The sequence below is a fragment of the Scyliorhinus canicula genome, chromosome 1, assembly GCF_902713615.1.
Source record: "Scyliorhinus canicula chromosome 1, sScyCan1.1, whole genome shotgun sequence".
Classification (NCBI taxonomy): Eukaryota; Metazoa; Chordata; class Chondrichthyes; order Carcharhiniformes; family Scyliorhinidae; genus Scyliorhinus; species Scyliorhinus canicula.
This window is the reverse complement of record NC_052146.1, coordinates 175,030,567-175,057,956: the sequence shown is the minus strand read 5'-3', so window position 1 is coordinate 175,057,956 and position 27,390 is coordinate 175,030,567. Positions and strand designations below refer to the sequence as shown.

The 27,390-nt window shown below is 47.1% G+C and overlaps 1 protein-coding gene across 12 annotated transcripts in view; it reads right to left on the bottom strand.

The window, feature by feature from the left end:
• The window catches only part of cep43 (centrosomal protein 43), a 117,868-nt gene that overhangs the window by 78,456 nt on the left and 12,022 nt on the right, over positions 1 to 27,390 (bottom strand). For all 12 annotated transcript variants that reach the window (XR_005461361.1, XR_005461367.1, XR_005461372.1 and 9 more), the window contains exons 2-3: positions 10,529 to 10,582; positions 9,180 to 9,234 (exon numbers count right to left, since the gene is read on the bottom strand). Coding sequence is in view for 5 of the 12 variants with exons in the window: in XM_038803063.1 (XP_038658991.1) it covers positions 9,180 to 9,234; positions 10,529 to 10,582 (109 nt within the window). In the remaining 7 variants the exon portion in view is untranslated. The remainder of the gene's footprint in view (positions 1 to 9,179; positions 9,235 to 10,528; positions 10,583 to 27,390) is intronic.

Below are 27,390 nucleotides of genomic sequence, written 5' to 3'. Positions count from 1 at the left end.
CTCTGCCACGGCTGGCGCGGAGAAGAAACCCCCTGCGCATGAGCAGGAAACACGCCGGCAGTCCTGTGCATGCGCCAACTCGCGCCGGCCCACGGCAGCCCTTTGGCCCCGGTTAGCGCAGCGTCAACCCCTCCAGCGCTGGCCAAGTCCCCGGAAGTGCGGATGATTCCACAACATCCAGGCGGCCCTACGCCGGAATGGTTCGCGCCGCTCTTGGAGCCGAAGTGGGGCCATCTGCCAAGTGTGGGAGAATCCCACCCCTGGAGTCCGAGCTTCAGACATTACGACACATCAGGGAAGTGGAAAGAATTACCTGGATACAGTGTTTCAGGAGGCGGTCAAACCCCTTAAATTATGTCAATGGTCATGGACAAGAGGGTGTGACTGCAAGCAAAGCAGCTTGAGAGATCCAAAGGATAGCACCCCAGGAGCCTCAACACTTGTCTCTGCCCCAACAAGTAAATGATTCTTATTCCTTGTCCGGCCGAGAGGGGAGACGGTAGGGCGGATGAGCAAACTGACTACAGCAACGTGGTTCAGGGGACCATTCCAGTGGGGGCGGGGAGGCGAAAAGACAAATGCAGTCATAGTTGGGGATAGTATAGTTTTCTGCAGCCAGGACCGAGAGTTGCCTGCCCGGTGCTAGGGTTCAGGACATCTCTGGATTGGAGAGGAACTTACGGTGGAAGGGGGAGATCCAGTGGTCATGGTCCATGTAGGCACCAAAGACATAGGTAAAACGAGGAAGGAGGTTCTTTGTACACAGTTTGAGGAGTTCGGCACTAAATTAAAGAACAGAACTTTTACGGTTATAATCTCTGGATTATTACCCGAGCCATATGCAAATTGGCAATGCGTATGTAAAATTAGAGATGAATAAGTGGATCAAAGACTAGTGTGGGAGAAGAGGGTGTCGATTTGTGGGACATTGGCATCAGTACTGGGGAAAATAGGAGCTGTATTGTTGAGACGGCCTACATCGGAATCATGCTGGGACCAGTGTTCTTGCAGACCGTATAACTGGGGAAGTTGAGAGGGCTTTAAACTAAAGTTCAGTTGTTTGGAAAATTAGGAAGTCAAAGTTAAGGGTAGGAGTGCAGGTTAGTGACCAGTCCGAGTGTCAACAGAAAACAATAGGTAGGGACAGATCATATGAACATTAGATTGCACCAAGAACTCATACAAAAACCCTAACTCGGAGGGGGGAAGAGTTCCAAGATCGGAAGATTTAAAAACTAAGAGGTAAATGAGGAGCGGGGCACAGGATAGTAAGGGGAAACTTGGCTGCCATAGTGTGACAGGCCGGGGCAGGAAATGTAACTTTCAATAGATTGTGGTATGGGGAGCATACGGCCCACTCTACAGATGTGGTTCAGCAGAAATGGAAAAGTATTTTTTAAAAGCAAAACAATGTTTATTCTCGGGGCTGGTTTAGCACAGGGCTAAATAGCTGGCTTTAAAGCAGACCAAGGCAGGCCAGCAGCACGGTTCAATTCCCATACCAGCCTCCCGAACAGGTGCCGGAATGTGGCAACTAGGGGCTTTTCACAGTAACTTCATTTGAAGCCTACTTGTGACAATAAGCGATTTTCATTTCAAATTAACCTTTTTAAAACATATAGTGAACATCTCAGCAACTATCAATTCAAATACAACCCCCAAAGGGTACAACACTAAGTAATCCTTGAGCTTTCCTTTTGACATCTAGAAGACTGAAAAACAAAACCTTTTAACAGAAGCACCTCAGGTTTAAATTCACTACTGAGAACAGTTACCACATTGAAATCAGCAAATGGACATTCGTAAGCTTGCAGAGATTCCCACACATCCTGCTGTGATTGAAGCTTCTCCAAAACTAAAATGAAACCAAACCCACTCTGCAGCAAAAAGCCTAAAGCGAAAGTAAAAAGCTGACAGACAGCCCAGCTCCACCCACTCTCTGACATCACTGCAGTAATAAACACCCATTTCTTAAAGTTACTCTCACTACAGATATTTATATACACACCAATTTCTTAAAAGGTACTCTCACATGACATAATGAAGAAGGAATAATAAGGGATCCTGTGGTTAAGGATATACAAAGTGGCACGGGATAGTAGTAGACCAGAGAACTGGGAAGCTTTTAGGATCCAACAGCAAAAGACTTAAAAGCTCATAAGGGAGAAAATGAATTTTGAGAGAAAACGTGCATGCAGTATAAAAAACAAACAGTAAGAGTTTATATGGAAAAATAAATCGGAAGCGGGTGACTAAGGTAAAGTTGGGACCTCTACTGGACGGGGCTGGTGAATTATTAACAGCAAACAAAGAAATGGCCAATATGCTAAATAAACATTTTGCATCAGTATTCACCGTGGAAGACACTGCAAATATCCCCAAGATGTCAGATGGGCTGATTTCAAATGGCATGGTAGAATTTACAAAAATCCCAATCACAAGGGATTAGAGAAACTTGAGGGGTTAAAGGCGGAAGAACATCACGCTAGGGGTTTAATGGAAGTGGCTGCAGAAATAGTGGACCATTGAAATTTTTCTTAACTCACTAAATTCCCGGAGGGTACTGGAAGACTGGAAAACAGGCAATGTGACTCTCTTGTTCAAAAAGGGAGAAAGGCAGAAAACTATAGGCTAGTTAGTTTAACATCCATTATTGGCAAGACATTAAAGTCAATAATCAAAGAGGAAATAGCTAATCATTTAGCAAAGCTGAATATAATCAAACCTAGTCAACATAGTTTTTTTAGGAAAGGTAAATTGTGTTTGACAAATTTACTTGAGTTCTTTGAGGATGTAACAGGGAGAGTAGATGGATGGAAATCTGTGGATTTAGATTTCCAAAAGGCATTTTACAAGGTGCCACATGAGGCTGGTGCTGAAAATAAAAGCCGATGGAATTGGAGGAAGTGTGTTAGCATGGATTGAAAACTAGTTAACACACAGAAAAGAGAGTTGGAATAAATGGGTCCTCTTCAGAGTGAAAAGATGTAACTAGTGGAGTACTGCAGGAAAATGTACTTGGCCCGCAATTGTTCACTATTTACATTAATAACCTGGAGGAAGGAACAGAGTGCAAGGTTTACAAATTTGCCGATAATATGAAAATGGTAGGGCATGTTGTGATGAGGATATTGTGATTCCGCAACAGGAAACAGAGACTGGATGACTGGGCGAATACCTGGCAAATGGAGTTTAATGTGGGGAAGTGTGAGGTCATGCACTGCGGTAGGAGGAATCAAAAGGCAGATTATCTAAATGGAGAGAGACTGCAGGTGAGTGAAGTGCTGAGGGATTTAAGTGTTTTAGTGTATGAATCACAAAAAGCCAGCAGGCGGGTGCAACAAGTAGTTAAGAAGGCAAATTACATTTTGGCCTTTATTGCAAAGGGGTTGGAGTTTAAAAATAGGGAGGTTTTGTTGCAATTGTACAGGATATTGGTGTGTCCTCACCTGGAATACTGCGCTTTGTTTTGGTCCCCTTACCTAAAAAAGGATACAGTAATGTTGGAGGCAGTCCAAAGGAGATTCACCAGGCTAATTCCTGGGATGAGTGGGTTATCAAGAGAGACTAAATAGTCTGGGTCTGGATTCTTTGGAGTTTACAAGAGTAAGGGGTGAACTTATTCAAACATATACACAGGTGGAGAAGGTAGTCAAGAAGGCATACGGCATGCTCGCCTTCATTGGCCGGGGCATTGAGTAAAAAAATTGGCAAGTCATGCTGCAGCTGTATAGAAGCTTAGTTAGGCCATACTTGGAGTAGTGTTCAATTCTGGCCGCCACACTACCAGAAGGATGTGGAGGCTTTAGAGAGGGTGCAGAAGAGATTTACCAGGATGTGATGGAGGACATTAGCTATGGGGAGAGGTTGAACAAACTCGGTTTGTTCTCACTGGAATGAAGGAGGTTGAGGGGCGACCTGACAGAGGTCTACAAAATTATGAGGGGCATAGACTGGGTGGATAGTCAGAGACTTTTTCCCAGGATAGAGGGGTCAATTACAAGGGGGCATTGGTTTAAGGTGCGTGGGGCAAGGTTTAGAGGAGATGTACGAGGCAGGTTTTTTTTATACACAGAGGGTAGTGGATGCCTGGAACTCACTGCCGGAGGTGGTGGTGGAAGCAGGGACGATAGTGACATTTAAGAGTCATCTTGCCGAACACATGAATAGGATAGGAATAGAGGGATACGGACTCGGAAGTGTGGAAGATTTTAGTTCAGACGGGCAGCATGGTCGGCACAGGCTTGGAGGGCCGAAGGGCCTGTTCCTGTGCTGTACTTTTCTTTGTTGTTTTGTTCTTTTATATAAGATCCTGAGGGGGCTTGACAGGGTAGATGGTGAGATGTTTTCACCAGTGGGAGAGTTTTGAACAAGGAGACATAGCTACAAGATAAAGGCCAGTCATGGTGGCACAGTGGTTAGCACTGCTGCCTCACAGCACCAGGGACCCGAGTTCGATTCCTGTTAGGGGTTCCCGTCTGTGTGGAATTTACACATTCTGCCCATGTCTGAGTGGGTTTCCTCCGGGTGCTCCGGTTTCTTCCCACAGTCCAAAGATGTGCAGGTTAGATGGATTGGCCAGGATAAATTGCCCCTTAGTGTCCAAAGGCGAGGTGGCGTTATGAGGTAGGGTGGGGAGTGGGTCTTGGTGTAATGCTCTTTCAGAGGCTCAGTGCAGACTCGAGGGGCCGAATGGCCTGCTTTAGCACTGTACGAATTCTAGGAATTAAAACTGAGATGTGTAGAAATATCTTCTCGCAGAGGGTGGCGAATCTTGAATTCTCTGCCCCAGAGGGTTGTGGAGGCTGGATCATTAGATATATTCAAAGTGGAGGGAGATAAATATTTTATAAATCAAGGAATAGAGGCTATGGGGAAATGGTTCCAGAAAAAAAAAAGTTGAGGCGGGCATAGATCAGACATGATCTTATTGAATGGCAATGCAGGCTTGAAGGGCCTGGAGTCCTACTCCTGCTTCTAATTCTTGTGTTCTTGTAACCAAAGCCTCGGCAATCAACAAAAGTCTAAAGTACACAGCCGTACAAACTCCTGCACTGCAGCGAGACCTGAATTGTATATCAACAACATATAGAGCACTCAAGAAATTTGATCAGCAATGCCTCTGCTGCATCCTGCGGATTCAATAAAAGTACTGTCGAACAAACACTGGTGCCAATCTATTCCACAAGCATTCAGGCAAAAATCAACTTTGGTGAACTAGACACTTTGCTCGAATGGTCAAAAAGCATCTCCCCACAAGGCCTTGGATTTTGAATTCTCAAATGGTCAATGTTCTAGGAGAACGCGTGAAAGGCATCCTGTAACCCTCCTAGAAGTCCGCCAGCATTGAAAATAATGACTGGGAGGAACGTGCTAGCAATTTCTCAAAATGGCAATAATATGTCCATCAAGCTGCATTACACTTTCAGTCACATCTTAATAATGAAGCAGATCAGAGGTGGAAAGAAAAAGAAGCAAATCCTGCACTCTGCAACCAATTACATCCTGCCCATGTTCCCAAAGATCTGTGGTCAAGAATCAGTCTGTTCAGAAACTCATGACCCTGAGTATACATTATCCTCGAATCGAGGGTCAGCTCATTCCATGGGCTTTATCTTGGCGGACAGAGCCGTTAGGTAACACATTTTGGAAGTTCATACTGCATTAGACTCCTCAATCTTCTGTTACCTCATCAAAAAAATCTAGTTAGTCACAATTTGCCATTAACAAATCAATGCTGGCTGTTCCGTATTGATCCAAATTTGTCCAAGTGGCTGTTAATTTATCATTTTTGAAAACCTTCCCGCCTCCGAAGTTAAACGACTGACTACTCTGTAGTTGTTGGGTTTATCCATGCATCCTTTTTTGAACATGGAGTTACTATTTATAATTCCCCTGTACTCCGACACCACCACCGTTTCTTTTTTTTTTAATATAAATTTAGAGTACCCAATTTATTTTTTCCAATGAAGGGGAAATTTAGAGTGACCAATCCACCTACGAAAGAGAAAATGCTGGAAAATCTCAGCAAGTCTGGCAGCATCTGTAGGGAGAGAGAAGAGCTGGCGTTTTGAGTCTAATGACTCTTTGTCAAAGCTGATTTTGGCCAATCCACCTACCCTGCACATCTTTGGGTTGTGGGGGTGAAACCCACGCAAACACGGGGAGAACGTGTAACTTCCATACGGACAGTGACCCAGAGCCGGGATTGAACCTGGGACTTCGGCATCGTGAGGCAGCAATCCTAACCACTGCGCCACCGTGCTTCCCCACCACTGATTCCAAGGATAACTGAAAGATTATGGCCAGTGCCGCCTCCACTATTTACACCTTTACATCCTTCACTATCCATAGATGCATCTCATCATGTCCTCGTGACATATCAGCCAGACTTTAATACCTCCATTTTAACAATTTCTAACCCTTCCAGTGTTTCAACAATGACATTTTCACTCGAGTAATAAGTTAATGTCGTGTAAAAGTCCTCCAACTTGTAATTTTTGCTCTGAGGGAGGACTGTGGAGAGGGGCAGTGAGTGGATGAAGAAAAGCAAAAGGAAGTGCAGGCAAAGTGTGTCTCGGTGAACAGAATGGTTGTGATGAATATAGGAATTTCAGATATATTGTATCGTATGTATTTTGTGCAGCAAGCCTTGTTTAGTGTGATTATGACTGCTGCAGTAATGTGCCACGAAAGTATCGCAAAAGCTTGGGCTAATGAATTTTTGTTTGGATTAAGATGGTTCCCACTGAGGTAGTTAATCAGATACATTGGGCTGGATTCACCGCTGTCCACCAAAGGTAGTGGTGTTCCCGATGCAGCGGAGAATCCAGCGTCGGGAAATAAACGGGATCGGCACCCATTCCCAATGCCCCGGTCCCCCGTTCGCGGGAATACAAATGGCTCAAGAGAGTTAAGTGTTTTCTATTCACTTCCCTTCATGATTGAGTGACTTTGAAGTAGTCAGCAGAGAAACTAACAGAAAGTATTTGTTTGATGTGGTCCAGGAGCTGTCAATCAAAGCTTGATGTTTATAAACATTGTAGCTAATTTCACAGCTGACCACTTTAAAGTCACTCAACCTGAAGGAGGATGAATGGTACAATGCTGACTGCTGGGTGTGTGGAAGCTGTCAATCACAGCCTAGCAAAATCAATATGAAAGGGAAATGAAGGTATGGCTTACAGATCAAAGATCTGAGGGGGTCTAAACCCAGCTGACTCGTTTACTCTTTCCAGGAATTGACAGGTGCTGCTTGCTGTGCCTGAGCCATCACAAGCAGTTTTAAAGCAGCGTGTTTTTTCACTTCTTCTGTCTGGACTGCTCTCTCGCTTCCAGACAGGAGTCTCTCGCCTGGATAGGTTTCCAGACCGAGAGGTAGGGGGTTCCTCGTCTATGGTGGCTTCTAGACAGGAGGGTGGGAGGGTTTCTCATCTGGGGTGGCTTCCAGACGGGGAGAAGGGGGGGGGGGGGGGTTCTCTTGTCTGAGGGGACTTCCAGCTAGGGGGTGGTTCTCGTGTCTGGGGGGGCTTCCAGACAAGGGTCTCTCGCCTCAGGAGGCTTCCAGACAGGAGGGTGGGAGGGCCTCTCATCTGGGGTGGCTGTGTTCTCTCATCTGGAGGGACTTCCAGATAGAGAGTGGGTCTCTCGTCTGGGGAGGCTTCCAGACAGGGGGAGATAGATATAAAAAACTAATTTTGTACCTCTGCCACTTCCTTTGTCTCCGTGCATGGATTATCTGATGAGCCCTAATCAGTCCCACTCCTCATTTTACTATTTAAATACCTAGAGATTCCTTTTGAATTCCCCTTTATGTTGGCTCCCAGTCTCTTTGCATAAACATTCCTCTCTGAACATCCTTTATTCAGTCTGGTTCTCTCTTATATTATCGACCTGACATCTGTCATATGCACCTGTTTTGTGCTTCATTTTGCTTTCTATCATTTTCTTTATCCAGCGAGTTCTAGTTTTGTTTGTGCTCCCTTTCCTCTTCATGGGAATGTATTGACTGTACCCAAACCATCTCACCTTTCAAGGCAACCCATTGTTCTGTTAGTTTCGCCTGCCAATTCAGATTCCAATTTGCTTGAGGCAGCATGGTGGCACAGTGGTTAGCACTACTGCCTCACGGCACCAAGGACCCAAGTTCGATACTGGCCCCGGGTCACTGTCCATGTGGAGTTTGCACATTGTCCTCGCGTTTGCGTCTCATCCCCACAACCCAAAAAAAAATGGGCAAGGTAGGTGAATTGGCCACGCTAAATTGCCCTTAATTGGAAAAAAAAAAGAATTGGGTACTCTAATTTAATTTTTAAAAAGGTTCCAATTTGCTTGGGATCACATTTGTTCTCATCCCACTGAAACTGGTCCTCCCCCAATCATTTTTATTCTTGCTTTCTCCTGTTCTTTTCCATAGATAACCCAAACCTTCGTAGAATTGTAGAATCATAGAATTTACAGTGCAGGAGGCCATTTGGCCAATCGAATGTACACTGGTTCCTGAAAGAGCACCCTACCTAAGCCCACACCTCCACCCTGCCCCTATAACCCAGTAACCCCATCTAACCTTTTTGGACACTAAGGGAAATTTAGCATGACCAATCCACCTAACCTCCCATCTTTGGACTGTGGGAGGAAACCGGAGCACCCGGAGGAAACCCACGCAGAAACGGGGAGAACATGCAGACTCCGCACAGACAGAGACCCAAGCCGGGAATTGAACCCAGGTCCCTAGCGCTGTGAAGCAACAGTGCTAACCACTGTGCTACCGTGCCGTCCCATTTTCTTCCTGTTCACTTTGTCTTCTATTCTGTCAAAGATTATTTTTGGCTATATACATCTCCTTTCCAATCTCTCCAGTTAATTTTTCCTTTCTTTCTCAACTTTTATTCCTGACACTTGTAATTGTGAACTTTTGTTATCTAAGTTTAGGGCAGTTGAATCTCCTTAAAAATAAACGTATTATACTATAATCACTGTACCGCATTTTATCTACTTGCCCCATCTCATTCCACAAACACCAGATGCAGCAATGCCTACTTTCTTGTTGGGTTTGTAATCACATTCCAGAAAAGGTGCCCCTCCCCAGCTCTTCCTTTTACTTTATTACTTTCCCAGTCTATATTAGGATAATAATGTCTTTATTTGTCTTACTTAATGAATGCAGTTAAAATACTTACCATCCTTCGTGTTCAAAAACTTTTTCAAGCTCTCATTAACCAGTGGTGTTTTGTTCTGTAAAATAAATTAAAATTAGCTGCTTGAAGCCCAAGTTCTACCCTAAACTTTCCTTTCTTTTTAATTGCATTCACAGTTTAATTTTTTACTTGCTCCTCTTGCCAGATGTGCAATTTATCATTTTCCTTTTTTGTTCTGTTCACTTTTGTCCTCTGTTCAAAGATAATTTTTGGCTATTAACACCTCCTTTCCAATCTCTCTAGTTAATTTTTCCTTTCTTTCTCAACTTTTTTTCCTGACACATGTAATTGTGAACTTCTGTTATCTAAACTGAATCTCCTTAAATACCAAAGAGCCAGAGTTTATTGCAGAAGTTTATTTAACAACAGAAATGCGAGGAAAAGGGGAATATACTGGACAACGTTTGCATGCTAGTTGTGCAAAGAGGTGATGAAAGAAGCTGGAGAACACATAAATGCATGGAAATGACTAGTTTATATAGTGGAATTTAAACTCTTTCTTATCCTTCACCAAACTAATTTCTTTACACATTTAGCCAATTCTTTTATCTTGGAATAAGGAGGCACTGTTAAATTACCTCTAATGCTTTCAGGACTATGACACTTGCAAATTATAAATCATAACACTCGCAAATACTGCATTTGGCCCAGATTAACTGGTTTTCTTATTTGATCTGGCTGAATCACAGAATGGCTGCAGTTGCCCACCATAGCAAATCACTGCACCTCAGGAACTCAGCAGGCACTATATAAAAGTATTTCCATGTTTCTAATCCCAGAGGGCAATTCCTGCTGCTTTTGGACGTTCCTTCTGATCGTCTCCTGTCCTTATTATCTGCAACAGAGAGAGGTTATGGGGAGACCTCCTAGAGATCTTCGGAGGACAACAAAAGTCAATAGAGCCAATGCACACAAGATATTTCCATTTGTGGGGAAACTAAACCTCCGGGACTTAAATATAAAATAGTCACTAATAAATTCAATAGGAAATTCAGAAGAAACTTATTTTCCCAGAGTCAGGTAGAAGTATGGAAATTCCTACCATTAGAAATTGTTGAGGCAAATTGCAAGTTACTCTTAAGAGGACGCTAAACACGTGAAAAATTAAGGATTAAAGTATATGTTAATAGGGGGAAATTAAGAGGCATGTGGGGAAGAAGGAGTTCATTTAGTTTAATTGGTTTAAACACAAAATAGTTGGGAAGGAGTTCATGTGGAACATTAACACCAGCATGTACTAACTGGGCAGATGGACTATTTTTGTGAAAATTACATGAAGCATAAAACAATTATTTTCAGCTTTTGACTGCAGTGCCTTGCACAACACTTACCTCTACTCTTTCCTGTTCTTCAAGTGCCAAGAATACAGCTGCCCGTAATTCAGCCTGAAACAGAAAATCTTCAGTTTGATCTCATTCTGTTTTGTCTGCCTCAAATCTGATTCTTATCGGAAAGCATGAACAAATCAGCAAGCACAAACTTAGCCCCTTCAACAGCTCCCGATTTAGACTTATAATCAGACTAGCAATGGAACTTGGTGATATTTTTCAAATTGCCTTGAATCAATACATGTTCCATCTAGATTAACTCACTCAAGGGGCATTTGTCCTTATTTTACGAAAAGAGTATACCGTTGGAACGTACATACAACACTGAAGATTTTGTCTTCCCGGCTGTTTAGATTGGTTAGTTTAAGGGCCGAGTCTGTTGGTGCGTTTATTTAGTCCATAGTCCATATGAAGGACATGAAGTGTGTGCAGCATGTGCGGTTGCCAATGGTTGTTGGTGGCTCAAAGGCACAGTGGGAAGGATTGGCAGAGAATAAAATCAATGGAAGGTAAGAGGAGTCCAACAACAAAGTTATCCTGGATAGAGAGAGGGAATGGATGAGGATCGGAGGAATGGGATGGAAATGACATGAGAGGAATGGAATGTGGGGGGGTAGATGAGGTAGTAGAATTGGTTAAGTGTAGTAAATTGGCAGGGGCAATTACTTGATACAAACTATTCAAAAGCTATACTTAGTACTAAAAATGAAGATTCACTCGATTTGAATGAAAACATTTTAGAAAACCTTTCAGGTGAATTAAAAGAATACATCAACATTAACTCTGTAGATAATGATAATAACATTCTATCCTCCATAATTTCTACCTCCAATGAGCATGCTACCACAGAATTAGATTCAGGAACATGCAGTCAAAATCTTGCTATGAAACCTGAATCTTAAACAAGGACTTTGTCACAGTACAAGATTTGGAGTTAGGAAGCTGTTTGCTTTGATGATAGCTGCTGCTAGGTTTCAAATAAAGTATTTATTACTCGAATAATATTGAGCCCATCAGATCCAAATCTGCCTTTTCAACTCAGGAAGAAACAGTTCCCAGGTTGACAAAGAGTCATCCAGACTCGAAACGTTAGCTCCGTTCTCTCTGCAGATGCTGTCAGACCTGCTGAGATTGTCCAGTATTTTTGGTTTGTTTCCAATTAGATATTCCATATTCAATGACTATGACTGTAAAAAGTCACTTGACAAAATGTATTTATATTCCTCAACCTGTTTTTAAACATGGACAGTTTTTGTCCTGCGAGTTATTTTGATTCTGTTAAAATCTTTGACAAAAAAATAATTAGAAATTGTGTATTTAAGGAAACTGTTGCAGATGATACTAATCTGACCACAAAAGGTTTTGTGGATCTCTGCAAAGAACATAGGAAATAGAAGCAGCACCTGGACACTGCTCTGTCAATCATGGCGGATCTTCAGTTTCAACTTCACTTTCCTACCTGGTCCCATTATCGCTCGATTTGGTTACATCAAAATCTGTAAATAACAGCCTTAAATATATTTAATAATTGTGAATCCACAACACTCGAGGGTAGAAAATGGCAACGCTTCACAATCCTTTGAGTAAAGAAATTTCCCCTCATCTCGCTCCTAAATGATCGGTCCCTTCATGGAATCCTAGAATTTACAGTGCAGGAGATAATTCAGTCCATTGAGTCTGCACCGGCCCTTGAAAAGGGCACCTCACTTAAGCCCACCCCTCCACCCTATCCCCATAGCCCCACCTAACATTTTGGACACGGAGGGCAATTTAGCATGGCCAATCCACCTAACCTGCACATATTTGATTGTGAGAAGAAACCAGAGCAGACACAGGGAGAGCAAACTCCACACAGTCAACCGAGGAAGGAATTGAACCCAGGTCCCTGGAGCTGTGAGGCAGCAGTGCTAACCACTGTGCCACCGTGCCGCCCAGAGACTTATCCCTTATCCAGAGACTGTGCGTGCCCATGTGTTCTAGATTCCCCAGCCAGGGGAAACAATCCTGTCAAGGCCCTTTAGAACAGTGTACTTTTCAATGAGATCACTTCTTGTTTTTCTAAACTCCAGGGTATAGACCAAGTTTACTCAGCCTTTCATCATAAGACAACCCTCTAAATCTCAGAAACCAATGTAGCAACCCCTCTTTATACTGCTTCCAATGCAAGAATGTCCTTCCTTAAATATTATGGAAACAAAAACTGCATACAGGTGCGGACTCAACAAAACCCTATACAATAGTGGCATGATTTCCCTATTACCTTGCAAAAAAAGACCATTGTGCAATTTACATTCCTTTTTTTTTAAATAATTTTTATTGAAAGAGTTTTTCCATACAGACATTTACCCCTACTAATTTTTAAATTATTTACAACACAATCCCTCTAGGCAAATATCCCTCCCTCGCGCACCAGTCCTTCCCCCCCCCCCCCCCCCCCCAAGCAACAACTTAACAAACAAGGCAGCCTACAGTTTCAGACATGAGCAGCGAGCAGACTTGCCCGCGTTACAGTCGTGCATGTCCCCCCACGACCATTGCCTCTCAGGGCAAATTTGATCCTTTCTAGCTGAATATAGCTAGCCATATCGTTAATCCAAGTTTCAACGCTTGGAGGCCTCGCGTCCTTCCATTGAATTAATATCCTTCGTCGAGGCACTAGGGACGCAAAGGCCAGTATTCCGGCCTCCCTGGCCTCCTGTACCCCCGGTTCTACCCCAACCCCAAAGATCGCAAGCCCCCATCCTGGTTTGACCCTGGACCCCACCACCTTCGACACCGTCCTTGCCACCCCCTTCCAGAACCCTTCCAGCACCGGACATGCCCAGAACATATGCACATGGTTCGCTGGGCCTCCCAGACATCTGACACACCTGTCCTCACCCCCAAAGAACCGGCTCATCCTTGTCCCCGTCATGTGAGCTCTATGCAGCACCTTAAATTGAATGAGGCTCAGCCTCGCACACGAGGAGGAAGAATTGACCTTCTCCAGTGCATCCGCCCACGTCCCGTCTTCTATCTGCTCTCCCAGCTCCACTTCCCACTTGGCTTTCAGCTCCTCCCCTGATGCTTCTTCCGCCTCTTGCATTATCTTGTAGATGTCTGATATCTTCCCTCCTCCGACCCAGACCCCCGAGAGCACCCTATCACTCGCCCCCTTACTGGGGAGCAGGGGGAACCCCTCCACCTGCCGCCTAGCAAATGCCTTCACTTGTAAATATCTGAACATGTTTCCCGGGGGGAGCTCAAACTTCTCCTCCAGCCCTCCCAGGCTCGCAAACCTCCCCTCTATAAACAGGTCCTTCAGCTGCCGTATGCCCACCCTGTACCAGCTCTGAAATCCCCCGTCGATGTTCCCTGGGATGAATCTATGGTTCCCTCTTATTGGCGCCGCCAACAGACCTCCCATTTCCCCCCTGTGTCGCCTCCACTGCCCCCATATCTTGAGGGTGGCCGCCACCACCGGGCTCGTGGTGTACCTCGTGGGGGGGAGCGGCCATGGTGCCGTTACTAGGGCCCCCAGGCTTGTGTTGCCACAGGACGCCCTCTCCATTCGTTTCCAAGCTGCCCCCTCCCCTTCCATCATCCACTTGCGCACCATTGACACATTTGCCGCCCAGTAATACCCCGAGAGATTGGGTAGTGCCAGCCCTCCACTGTCCCTACTCCGCTCCAAAAAGACCCTTCTCACCCTTGGGGTGCCATGCGCCCACACGTAGCTCATGATGCTACTCGTCACCTTTTTGAAGAAGGCCCTAGGGAGGAAGATGGGCAAGCACTGAAATAAAAACAAGAACCTTGGGAGGACCGTCATTTTGATTGACTGCACCCTCCCCGCCAGCGACAACGGTACCATGTCCCACCTCTTAAATTCCTCCTCCATCTGTTCCACCAGCCTGGAAAAGTTCAACTTGTGGAGGGTCCCCCAGTTCCTTGCCACCTGCACCCCTAAGTACCTAAAGCTCTTTCCTGCTCGCTTGAAGGGGAGTCTCCCAATACCCTCTCCCTGATCCCCCGGGTGTATCACAAAAACCTCGCTTTTGCCCAAATTTAGTTTGTACCCCGAAAAGTCCCCAAACTCTGCTAATAGTTCCATTATCTCCGGCATTCCCCCTTCTGGGTCTGCCACGTACAGCAGTAGATCATCCGCATACAGCGATACTCGATGTTCCTCCCCTCCCCTAGTCAGTCCTCTCCACCCCCCTGAACCCCTCAGTGCCATCGCCAACGGTTCAATCGCCAGTGCGAAAAGTAGGGGGGATAGGGGACATCCCTGCCTGGTCCCTCGGTGGAGCCCGAAATACTCCGACCTCCTCCCGTTTGTCACTACACTCGCCGTCGGGCCGAGTAGAGCAACTTCACCCACTTAATAAACCCTTCCCCAAACCCAAACCGTTCCAACGTCTCCCACAGGTACTCCCACTCCACCCTATCGAATGCCTTCTCCGCGTCCAGCGCTACCACTATCTCAGCCTCCCCCTCCACTGCCGGCATCATAATTACATTCAGCAATCTCCGCACGTTCGTGTTGAGCTGCCGCCCCTTCACGAACCCTGTCTGGTCCTCATGGATTACCCCTGGCACACAATCCTCTATTCTAGCTGCCAGGATCTTTGCCAGCAACTTGGCATCCACGTTCAGAAGCGAGATAGGCCTGTAGGACCCGCACTGCACGGGGTCTTTATCCCGCTTCAATATCAGGGAGATCAGAGCCTGCGACATTGTCGGGGGCAGAACCCCCCCCTCTCGCGCCTCATTAAAGGCTCGTACCAGTACCGGTCCCACCAAGTCCACATTTTTCTTGTAGAATTCCACCGGGAACCCATCTGGCCCCGGCGCCTTCCCCGCTTGCATCTGACCTATTCCCTTGACTAGCTCCTCTAGCCCTATTGGCGCCCCCAGCCCTTCTACCAGCCCCTCCTGGACCCTTGGGAACCTCAATTTGTTTAGGAAGTCCTCCATTCCCCCTCTCCTCGTCGACGGCTCAGGCCGATACAACTCCTTGTAAAAATCCCTGAAGACCCCATCCACTTCTTGCCCCTTCTGCACTACCTTCCCGCCCCTCTCCTTCACTCCCCCAATCTCCCTAGCCGCATCTCGTTTGCGAAGCTGGTGTGCCAGCATCCTGCTCGCCTTTTCCCCATACTCATAGACCGCGCCCTGTGCCCTTCTCCACTGCGTCTCTGCCTTCCTGGTGGTCAGCAGGTCGAATTTGACCTGCAGGCTGCGCCGTTCTCCCAGCAGCCCCTCCTCTGGTGCCTCCGCATATCTCCTATCCACTTCCAATAGCTCCCCCACCAGCCTCTCCCTCTCCTGCCTCTCCTTTCTTTCTCTGTGCGCCCTTATGGAGATCAGCTCTCCCCTGATCACTGCCTTCAGGGCCTCCCAGACCATCCCCACCTGCACCTCACCCGTGTCATTCAAGTCCAGATAGCTCTCAATGCTCTTCCGGACCCTTTTACACACCTCGTCGTCCGCTAACAGCCCCACATCCAGCCGCCACAGCGGGCGCTGGTCCCGCGCCTCCCCCATTTCCACATCCACCCAATGTGGTGCATGATCAGAGATCGCAATGGCCGAGTACTCAGCTTCCCGTACCCTCGGGATCAGCCCCCTGCTCAACACGAAGAAATCGATTCTGGAGTACACTCTATGGACGTGGGAGAAAAAGGAGTACTCCCTCGCCCTCGGCCTACCAAACCTCCATGGGTCTACTCCTCCCATCTGCTCCATGTACCCCCTCAGCACTTCTGCCGCTGCCGGCCTCCTATTGGTCCTTGAGCTCGATCTGTCTAGCCCGGGGTCCAGCACTGTGTTAAAGTCCCCCCCCATGATCAAGCCCCCTGCCTCCAGTCCCGGAATGAGGCCCAATAGGCGCCTCATAAAACCCGCGTCATCCCAGTTCGGGGCATATACGTTGACCATCACCACTTTCTCCCCCTGCAGCTTACCCGTCACCATCACATACCTACCCTCCTTATCCGCCACCACCTCCTCCGCCACGAACGACACCCTCTTTCCCACCAGAATCGCCACCCCCCCGGTTCTTTGCGTCCAATCCAGAGTGGAACACCTGTCCCACCCACCCCCTTCTCAGGCGAACCTGGTCCACTACCTTCAAATGGGTCTCCTGTAACATTGCTACATCAGCCTTCAGTCCCTTCAGGTGTGAGAATACCCTTGATCTCTTGACCGGCCCATTCAGCCCCCTCACGTTCCAAGTGATCAGCCGGGTCGCGGGACGGGCCGCCCCCTTCCCCTGCCGATTAGCCATGTCCTGTTCCCTGCTCGCCCCGGGTCGACCCTCCCCTTCTGACCCGCTCCCCATGGCGATGTCCCCCTCCCCCCACCTCTCCAGTCCTCCACTTCCCGTTTCTGGTCTTTTCAGCAGCAACCCGGTGTCCCTCCCTAACCCCCCCCCCCCCCCCCCCCCCCAGGCTAGGACCCCTCCTAGCCGCGATGTACCCTCCATCGTACTCCCGTAAGTCAGCTGGTTCACGCTGACCCGGCTGCTCCTGCCACACTCCGACTCCCCCCGGCTCGGGGGGGGGGGCCTCCCCCCCCTTGCCACTCCTCCCTGGCCCCGCTCCAGCGCGGGAAAGGTCGCCATTGCTAGCCACGCCCCGCACTCCTCCCCTCCCCCCTCCTCTGCCCCGCGCGCGGGAAAACAGAGGAAAGCCCGCGCTTTCGCCCTGCCACACCCCACCCAGCCATCTTCAGTTCCACCCCCGTCCATGCCTGTAAAGAACCCCCCCTAGCAGCCCATATCCCCGATCTGCTCTCCCCCCCGTCCCGCCTCCCCAACTTAACATTATAAATAACAGATAGATAACAAATAACAATGTACTTAACAGTCGCCCTCTACCAAACAGCATAAATAACCATAAATAACCATGAATAACCACAATAACAATAACTAAGGGAAGTTGGCAAAGGGGGGAAAAAACATCAGAAGAAAAACCACAGCAAGAGTTCAAAATCCAAACAAAGAATTCAGCTGAAAGTACCCGAGCGGCTACGGCCGCCAAGTGTCCCCTGGGTCTAATTCGAGTCCAGTTTCTCTTCCTGTACAAAGGCCCACGCCTCCTCTGGGGACTCAAAATAGTGGTGTTGGTTCCTGTAGGTGACCCACAAGCGCGCTGGCTGCAGCATTCCGAACCTGATCCGTTTTGCATGTAGCACCGCCTTCGTCCGGTTGTACCGGGCCCGCCGCTTTGCCACCTCCGCACTCCAGTCCTGGTAGACCCTCACCGTCGAATTCTCCCACTTGCTGCTCCTTTCCCTCTTGGCCCACTCCAGCACTCTCTCACGGTCGCTGAGTCGCTGGAACCGCACCAGCACCGCCCTCGGGGGCTCATTTGCTCTTGGCCTCCTAGCCATGACCCTGTAGGCCTCTTCCAGCTCCAGGGGCGAAGGGACGGCCCCTGCCCCCATCAGGGAGCTCAGCATTTCTGCTACATATCCCGGGAGGTCTGACCCCTCCAGGCCTTCTGCCAGGCCCAAGATCCTCAGGTTCTTCCGCCTCATTCGGGTATCCAGCTCCTCAAAACGGCTCTGCCATTTCAGGTGGAGTGCCTCGTGCACCTCTACCTTTCCCACGAGGACCGTGGCCTCCTCCTCCCTCGCAGTCATCTCCTGCTGCAGCTCCCGAATCGACGCCTCTTGGGTCGCCTGGGCTCCCATCAGCCTGGTGGTCGTCGCATTCATTGACTCCAAGAGCTCCATTTTCAGCTCCGTAAAGAAGCGCAGGAGAGCGGCCTGCTGCTCCTCCGCCCATTTCCTCCATTCCTCGGGTGCGCCACCGGCCGCCATTTTGGTCTTCTTCCCCCGCTTTTTTTTGGGAGCTGCTGTTGCTTTCTTTACCACCCCACTCCGGGTACCGACCATAAAGTTGGTCTGGTTCTCTTCAGGGAGCCTTCCCCCACCGGGATTTGTCCTTACAGCGCCGTTGGGGCCCTCCAATCGGCCCGAAAACACCTTTGTAGCAGGAGCAGCCAAACGTGCGACTTAGCTGGTCATAGCCGCAACCGGAAGTCCTGCAATTTACATTCCTAATTGTTTGCTGTACCTTTGAGCTTACTCATGTGTCCCAAGATCAACTCTCAAATTTTCCACAGCCTCAGTTACGCTGTATGTAATAACAGCATACAAACAGTCTTCTAAGCAATTATAGCCCATGGCAGAAGCAAAACCATGTAAAACTTCATTATTGATACAGTATGTGTACTTTTTAAAATTAACAGAAATCTATTGCAACTTTGTACGCAATCATTTATAGAACACCTGCATTGCAAGAAGCACTATAATTTTGTAACGCATAAGTAATTACTAGAAAAATGAGAGTAGCTTTATTTCTAACAGCCAGAAAACAGACTACACTGAGGAAAGCTGAATCCAGAGGTCGGGCTGTACTTAATTTGACCTGTCCATTTAGTACCAGAGTTCTCAGTGAAGAAGTGTTCCAGCATGTAAATTTGCCTTTTGATTGGCAATTGCTTATAAATTCACTACTTTTCCCCCCCGACAGAGACATCAAGTTACAAAGATCAGCAGAAAACAATTTTTTTTCAGATAAAAGGTAGTTTCCAAACTATTAAGTTGTGATTGCTATCGTTATATAAATGTGGTTTGTAAATGAAGAGAACAGTATCACAGTTATTTAATTGAAGGAATACTCTGGAAACATGAACTGAAATTCCACGCTAACAGTTGGGATATTTAAATTCAATTGATTAAATAAATCTGGAATACAAAACTAGTTTTGTGCCGGTGGCACGGTAGCACAATGGTTAGCACTGTTGCATCACAGCACCAGGTTCAATTCCCGGCTTGGGTCACTGTCTGTGTGGAGTCTGCACGTTCTCCCAGTGTCTGCGTGAGTTTCCTCCGGGTGCTCCGGTTTCCTCCCGCAAACCACAAAAGATGTGCTGTTAGGTAATTTGGACATTCTGAATTCTCCCCCCGTGTACCTGAACAGGCACCGGAATGTGGCGACCAGGGATTTTCACAGTAACTTCATCTGCTGTCCTTCCCCATTCCAGCCTACATGTGATTCCAGACCATAACAATGTAGTTGACTCTTTACTGCCCTCTGATGTGGCCTAGAAAGCAATTACATAAAATCACAGCAAAAAATTTATAATAAAAACAATCTGGACCATGAGGCATCGACCTGGACATCAGATGAAGGCACACCCAGCCCAGTCAACCCACAAACCCTCCTTCACAAACCGGGAAACTATGCCAACATTGGGAGAGTCCCTCAAATTAGTCAAGCAATAGTGTGACATAGTCATTATTCACAGATTTGGGTCTTTTTGTCCAATATCCTAGATTCTTCCATCACCATTCCTGTGAATGCCCTATCCCATTGAGGTGGCACGACAGTGGCATAGTCAGGAGGGAGTGGTCCGAGTCCTCAATACTAATCTGGACCCATGCAGTCCTGTAGCGGGAGGTTGAATACGGACCTTTTGATTGCTACCTACTGCCTTTCAGCACTCTTCCATGTTGAACACCACTGGGAGAAAACAATGGGGCAGCTTGGGCACAGAATATACTCCTGGTAGGGACTTCAATGTTCATCAACAAGAGTGGCTCAGCAGCAGCGGCGTGCGGCCATGTCGGCTGCTCCTGAAGAATATATTTGCTGGACTGGCCCGTAAAAGTGAGACACTGATGAATGAATCCATGACAGAAAAATAGGAGATGCAATTCCAATCGCCTGTGTTCCTGGCATCAACATGTTCATCTGATTAACGCATCAGCTACTTGTGTTACTGCTCCCATCATAAATCATATAGACCAACAGCTCAGTCAGATTTTGAGTTATAGAGAGAATACATTCCAGTTTAAAGCGAGAAATCACTGGCTTATAGTTTCCTCAAGTTAATTTGAAGTCAGCTCCCTGACTACAGCTACTGATTTTCACAGTAACACAGTAACATGCTGTGATAATGTAAGCCTACCTGTGACACTAATAAAGATTATTATTACTTCTAATTAACACTAGCAGAAACAAGACAACACAATCCCTACTTGGCTGCCTAAAACTTTTTGATTAAACAAAATAAACTAAATTAAATAAATTGAAAGGGTAGCCCCTTAAAAGGATACTGCCTGAAACAAAAACAAATCACAAATGCAACTTAAAACACTTGCTGCCTCTAAGCTACCTAGAAAATTAAAACTTATAAAGTCCAATCAATGCCAGACAGGTTCAATATTTATTCACCGTAAAATATTCCCCCTTGGTTGTGGTGAACCACGTATTGCTACTATACATATATTTACCGTTATTCGTCCTACTGATATCCACCACTGTATATGTTCACTGTTGTTCGTATTCACTGTTACTTACTGTTGTTGTGTTGATGCTCCTGTTGGCTCCGCCCCTCGGGGGAGATATATAATTGGCAGACCTGTGGCCAGCTCTCAGTGCGGGAGCAGCAGCAGGCTGGCATACTTCTTAGCTTATTAAAACCACTGTTCTCTTCTTGTGTGAATTGATGGTCTATCATTAGAGAAACTAAAAATACAATTTTCAAACCATTGATGTGAAAGGGAGGGCTTTTTTGGACATCCATATAGCAGTAATGCGCACTCATAGCATCCAAGTCAGGGGTTCCCAAATTAGGGTCCACAGACCATCAGAGGGTCTGCGAAACTGGTAGCCACCACATGACTGGTAAACACCATTTCGAACAAGCACAATTTACTCGTGTGGCCATCTAAAATGGCCTCCCGCAAAGAACGCTGGGAAAAATGGTCAAAGTCAGGGACAGACGGGCTGCAGCTTGCAGGTACACAAAAGCTGCAGCTCAAGACAGTTTTAACAGTCCAGGTAAAAGACCATCTTCAGGCATCCCAGGAACAACAGAACTATCCTATCAATCACATTGTTTACCAGACACAGTGCCACCCAACCCTCTGCTCCCAACACTGAGTGTCCACCCCAAAAATCGATGTGCCTGGCCCTGATTGATCAGAGTGATGGAGCCCTGATCGATTGATTGACAACGACCCAGAGGCCACCCACAAAAGGGCATGAAAATCCAAGCAGGTTAAAAAGGTGCTGCACCACCTTAGAAGTTCTCTCTTGTCTGCAGCCTTCCAGACTACAGCTTCGGCAGCGAACAACAACGGTGTACCCATCACCAAACAAGAAGAGGACCACCCAGGCCATTCACAGAGGGACCACAACAAAGGACACAGACAACTAGCTACGGGAACTCCAGCCCTGCCAGATTCCAGGTAAGGCCATATCTGCTCTGTCCTTGCTAGTCACCTGGAAGTTAAGTTTTTTTTAATAAATATTTTTATTCTCTATTTTCACATTTCCTTCAGAATTTACACCTCACCAAACAGTAAACGGTAACGAATACAATGTCAATCCCCTTATTAACTACAACGATCCCATCCTCCCACCACCCCAAACAACAACCCACCTGACAATATAAGCATCAAATAAAACAAACCCTCCCAAGGGGGAAATAAAAGTTAAAAAAGTAATCAGGAATCGGCAATGGTCACCATTGGCATATACTGTCCACCCCCCAACCCCCGCCAATATTCAATGCCTTCCAATCCCCGAAAGAGTACAGTGAATGACACCCATGAATTATAGACACCCCCCACCCTCCAAGACTCCTCCCCCCCAAATCCTCTTGTAAACTCCTCCCCCCAACCTCGGTTCCTTCCCCCAACTTTTCACCCCGGCTAGACTCATCGAAACCTGTTCTACCAGGCTCCGATGGCCGCAGCCCCTCCCCCCACCTCACTCTTGTTCACTCTGGCCGGGTCTCCTTCCCCCTAGCCCGGTCCTAGGAAAACCCAAGAAATTCCCTTAAGCACACAACCCCAACATACACATCCAAGCCCCAAAGAACCACCATTGCAAATGAAAGTCTCATCTCTTCCCTTGTCAAAATATATACAGCGTCGATTCATTTAGTACATACAGCGTCGATTCATTTAGTACATACATTAACATGCAGTGAAAAAATAAAGTTACATGAGGCTACACCGGTACACGACCATTTCTCAATTCTGCCACAGTCCTTCTGCCATCGTAAACTCCTCCGCTGTTTCCGCCGTCCCAAAATAAAAGTCCTTGGATTCGTAGGTCATCCTCAACTTAGCTGGGTATACTATGCCACACTGCACTTTGCTGATGTACAGTGCCTTCTTCACTCGGCTGAAGGCAGCCCGCCTCTTCGCCAGCTCCACCATAAAGTCCCGGTAGATGCGCATACCAGCTCCAGCCCACTGCAACACCCGCTTCTGCTTTGCCCAGCACAAGACTTTCTCCTTCACGCTATACCTACGGAAACACAAAGTTACTACTCTTGGCAGCTCACTTGCCTTTGGTATAGGCCTCCACGACCGATGAGCCCGATCCAGTTCATATTGGGAGGGATCGTCCCCCTCCCCCAATAGCTTCGCCAACACCATGGCAAAATACTCCGTCGCCCTCAGGTCTTCCACCACTTCGGGCAGACCCACAATCCTCAGATTCTGATGCCTGGATCTGTTTTCCAGGTCTTCCATATTGGCTCACAGACCCTTGTTGGTCTCTATCACCTTCTGCAACTCCTTCCCCATCGAGGTGAGTTGATCACAGTGCTGCGATGCCTCTTCCACTTCCTTCAGTGTCTCACCTTGCTCCCGCACCTCCGCTGTTTGATACCGCTGCCCTCGCCGGGGCAATTGCCTCCTCCACCAGCACTTTCAATACCACCCCCATCGCCTTCTTCATCGCTTCAATGTGCTTTGTAAACCGTTTTTCAAGTTCCACAGCCATTACCTTGGTAATTTCTTCTGCTGCGAGCGTTGAGGCCTCCCCTGGTGCTCCAGCCTCCGCATTCCTGACAGTTCCTGTGCTGATTTTTTCACTCCCCAGCGGACTTTCATTAACCCCCTTTTTAACGGCCGTTTTTCTCCCAAACTTGGACATTTCTCCTCCCTGTGCCTTCTTACAGCCTTTTCAGCCTCTATTGCCCCCAGGATCGGGCGTTAAAACTCCAAAATTCCTATTCCCGAGCGGGAGCCCTCTAGTGTGCAGCTGCCTCCCGCCCACCGCCACCGGTCGTTTTTAAGTGTATGCGTTTATAGTCCTATGTGCATGAACTTGTATTAAGTATTAACTTTTTGTGTATTAATAAAACAATTATTGTACTGAACAACTTGTGTGATCATTTGTCCACCGTATACGGGTTAAACACACACTGGTTTAGAAAAGTGACAACAATAGAGTTGGGGAAATCAAATGGACTAATCAGAGCAAGACCTTTTGGAGCACTGGATGCTGATTGACTAGTCAGCCTATGCTCCAAAAGGCCTTGCATTGATTGGCCCATTTGATTTATTCCATCTCACTGTTGCTCGGCAGAATAGCCAGCGGCTAACAACGAGGCCAAGGTGAGGCAGGGGCCGGCAGGAAACAAATCAGTGAGAATCTTGGCAGCGGTGAGAAGAGGCTGCTCGTGCCCTACAAACAGCAGCTGCATGACCTCAGGAAGGGAGCTGGTGGGGTTCAGGCCTCTGAAAAGCGGGGGGGTTCTGACCTTGGAGAGAGATGGGAGTACGCGGGGCACAGGGACTGGGGGCTGAGTGGCCATGCAAAGGCCAGCGGGGTGAGAGTGGGACATAGGGCATGTGCCCATGCCTGGGGTAGGGAGGCATGCACGTGTGTGAGGGGTAGCGAGGCGTGCGAGGGGCAGGGAGGCGAGCGCGTGAGAGGGCCAGGGAGGCAGGCACTTATGAGGGGCTGGAAGAGAGTGCCTGTTGTAAGGGATAGAGAGATGCATGTGTCCGATTTTAGAATCAACTTTCCAGCAGCATGGCAGCACGGTGGCGCAGTGGGTTTGCACTGCTGCCTCACGGCGCTGAGGTCCCAGGTTTGATCCCGGCTCTGGGTCACTGTCCGTGTGGAGTTTGCACATTCTCCCCGTGTTTGCGTGGGTTTCACCCCCACAACCCAAAGATGTGCAGGATAATGGATTGGCCACGCTAAATTGCCCCTTAATTGGAAAACATTAATTGGGTACTCTAAATTTATACAAAAAAAAAACTTTCCAGCAGCATTACTTCGATTAAAAATAACAGAGGGTAAAATCATAGAACAAAGAACGATACAGCACAGGAACAGGCCCTTCGGCCCTCCAAGCTTGTACCGGTCATGTTACCACCCTTGGCCAAAATCCTTCGCACTTCCGAGTGCCATATCCCTCCATACCATCCTATCCACATATTTGTCAAGATGCCTTTTGAACGCCGATAACGTATTTTCTTCAACATCATCCCCTGGCAACGCGTTCCAGGCACTCACCACCGTCTGTGTAAAAAAACTGCCTCGCTCATCGCCTCTAAAAACTTTGCCCCATGGACCTTAAACCCATGTCCCCTCGTGACTGACCCCTCCACCCTGGGAAAGAGTGCCTGCCCATCTATTCAATCCATGCCCCTCAATCTTGTAGACCTCTATCAGGTCACCCCTCAACCTCCGTCGTTCTAATGAAAATAGTCCAAGTTTATTCAGCTTCTCTGCATAGCTAATACCCTCCGGACCAGGCAACATCCTGGTAAACCTCCTCTGCGCTCTCTCCAATGCCTCTACATCCTTCTGGTAGTGTGGCGACCAGAATTGTGCGCAATACTCCAAGTGCAGCATACCAAGCTTCTATACAACTGTAGTGTGACTTGCCAGTTTTTATACTTGATGCCCGGTCGAATGAAGGCAAGCATTCCATATGCTTTCTTGACCACCTTGTCCACTTGTGTTGCCACTTTAAAAGATCTGTGGACTTGTATGCCTAGATCTCTCTGACTTTCTATATTAATTTTGCCATTTACTCTATATTTCTCCTCTATGTTAGACCTACCAGAATGCATTACCTCACATTTGTCCGGTTTAAACTCCATTTGCCATTTCTCTGCCCAAGTCTCCAACCCATCTATGTCCTGCTGCATCTTCTGACAATCCTCAACACTACCTGCCACTATTTAATTAATTTTTAACTTTGGTTTGAGTCACACCTGCCATAAAGGAAAAGATTGTGGCGGCTGGAGGTGAATCATCTCGGCTCCAGGACGTCACTGCTAGAGATTTTCAGGATAGTGTCCTGGGCCTAATCATCTTCAATTGCTTCCTCAATGATGTCCCTTCCATCAACAAATGGGGATATTTCAGCACCATCCCAATTACAAGGGGTCATGGTGTCAATTACAAGGGGTCACAATTTCAAGGTGAGAGGGGTAAAGTTTAAGGGAGATCTGCGTGGAAAGTTTTTTTTACGCAGAGGGTGGTGGGTGCCTGGAACGCTTTGCCAGCGGAGGTAGTAGAGGTGGGCATGATAGCATCATTTAAGATGCATCTGGATAGATATATGAACGGGCAGGGAACAGAGGGAAGTAGATCCTTGGAAAATAGGCGACAGGTTTAGATAAAGAATCTGGATTGGTGCAGGCTGGGAGGGCCGAAGGGCCTGTTCCTCTGCTATAAATTTACTTTGCTCTTTGTATCCCGATTCCTCAGACACTGAAGCAGTTAATGTCCAAATGCAGCAAGATTTGGAAAATATTCAGGCTTGGGCTGACAAGTGGGAAGTAACATTCGCGCCACACAAGTGCCAGGCAATGTCTATCTCCAAGAAGAGAGAATCTAACCATCATACCCTTATTATTCAATGGCATTCCCATCAGTGCATTCCCCACTATCAACATCCTGGGGGTCATCATGACCAGAAGCTTAACTTGACTAGCCATTTAAAATGTTATGTGCAGTTACAGGGATAGAGTGGGGGAGTGGGCTTAGGTTATGGTGCTCTTTCGAAGGATCGGTGCAGATTCTTTGGGCCAAGTGCAGAAGAAGGCCATTCTATTCAAAAAATGTCAGGGATTCTATTAAAAAGTCAGGAGCGTAATGAAATACGCTACACTTGCCTGGATGAGTGCGGCCACTCAAGAAGCTCGACACCACCCAGGACAAACCAGCCCACTTGATTGCTATTCTGTCCACAAACACTCAATCGCTACACCACCGACGAACAGTGGTAGACGTGCACAGCATCTACAAGATAAACCGAGGAACTAACCAAGGTCCCTTAGGCAGCAACTTCCAAACCCACGACCACTAACATCTTGGACAAGAGCAGCAGATACCTAGGAACCCAACCACCTGGAGGATCCCCTCCAAGTCACTCACCACCCTGACTTGTGAAATATATCGCTGTTCTTTCACTGTTGTACCTACACTTCAGGGACTGCAGCGGTCACGAAGGCATCTCATAATCACTTTCTGAAGGGCAACCAGGGATGAGCTGGCCTTGCCACCGCACCTACATCTCATAAAATGAATTTTTAAATGACCAGATCAATATGTGCTTAGATATAGCTAGAAAAAAGTTGTTTACATTTGAATTCAGTGTTTGCACCTATTTTGTGGCAATAAAAAGGGACGATGACAAATGAGAATTCTTAGGATTCCCTGATGCTCTTGGTAGGCCACTAGAGATTCCACAGTCGAAAAGTTTGGGAAACCCTGTTTTAAGCAATGCCCTGCCCAAAACTGTTGATCCACTTATTATGGCTCAACATGCACAAATAACAAGTGCATACTGCATCCTCTTTTAAATTAAACTTGATCAAATGGCAAGCTTAGCCTCAGGCTTGCATTATCTCCAAGTTTGTATGAAGCCTTCGTGTAGAACTTTTCAAGTGGAAACTCCAAATTTAATACATTTGATTTGGAAGCAGGAAGGAAAATAATTGTGGCCTACAACATAAAAACACTGACCACTTAAAAGGGTATGCGTACTATAGGCCATAAATTATACTGTTGTTTACCTCTACAGGATAACGTTAGAATC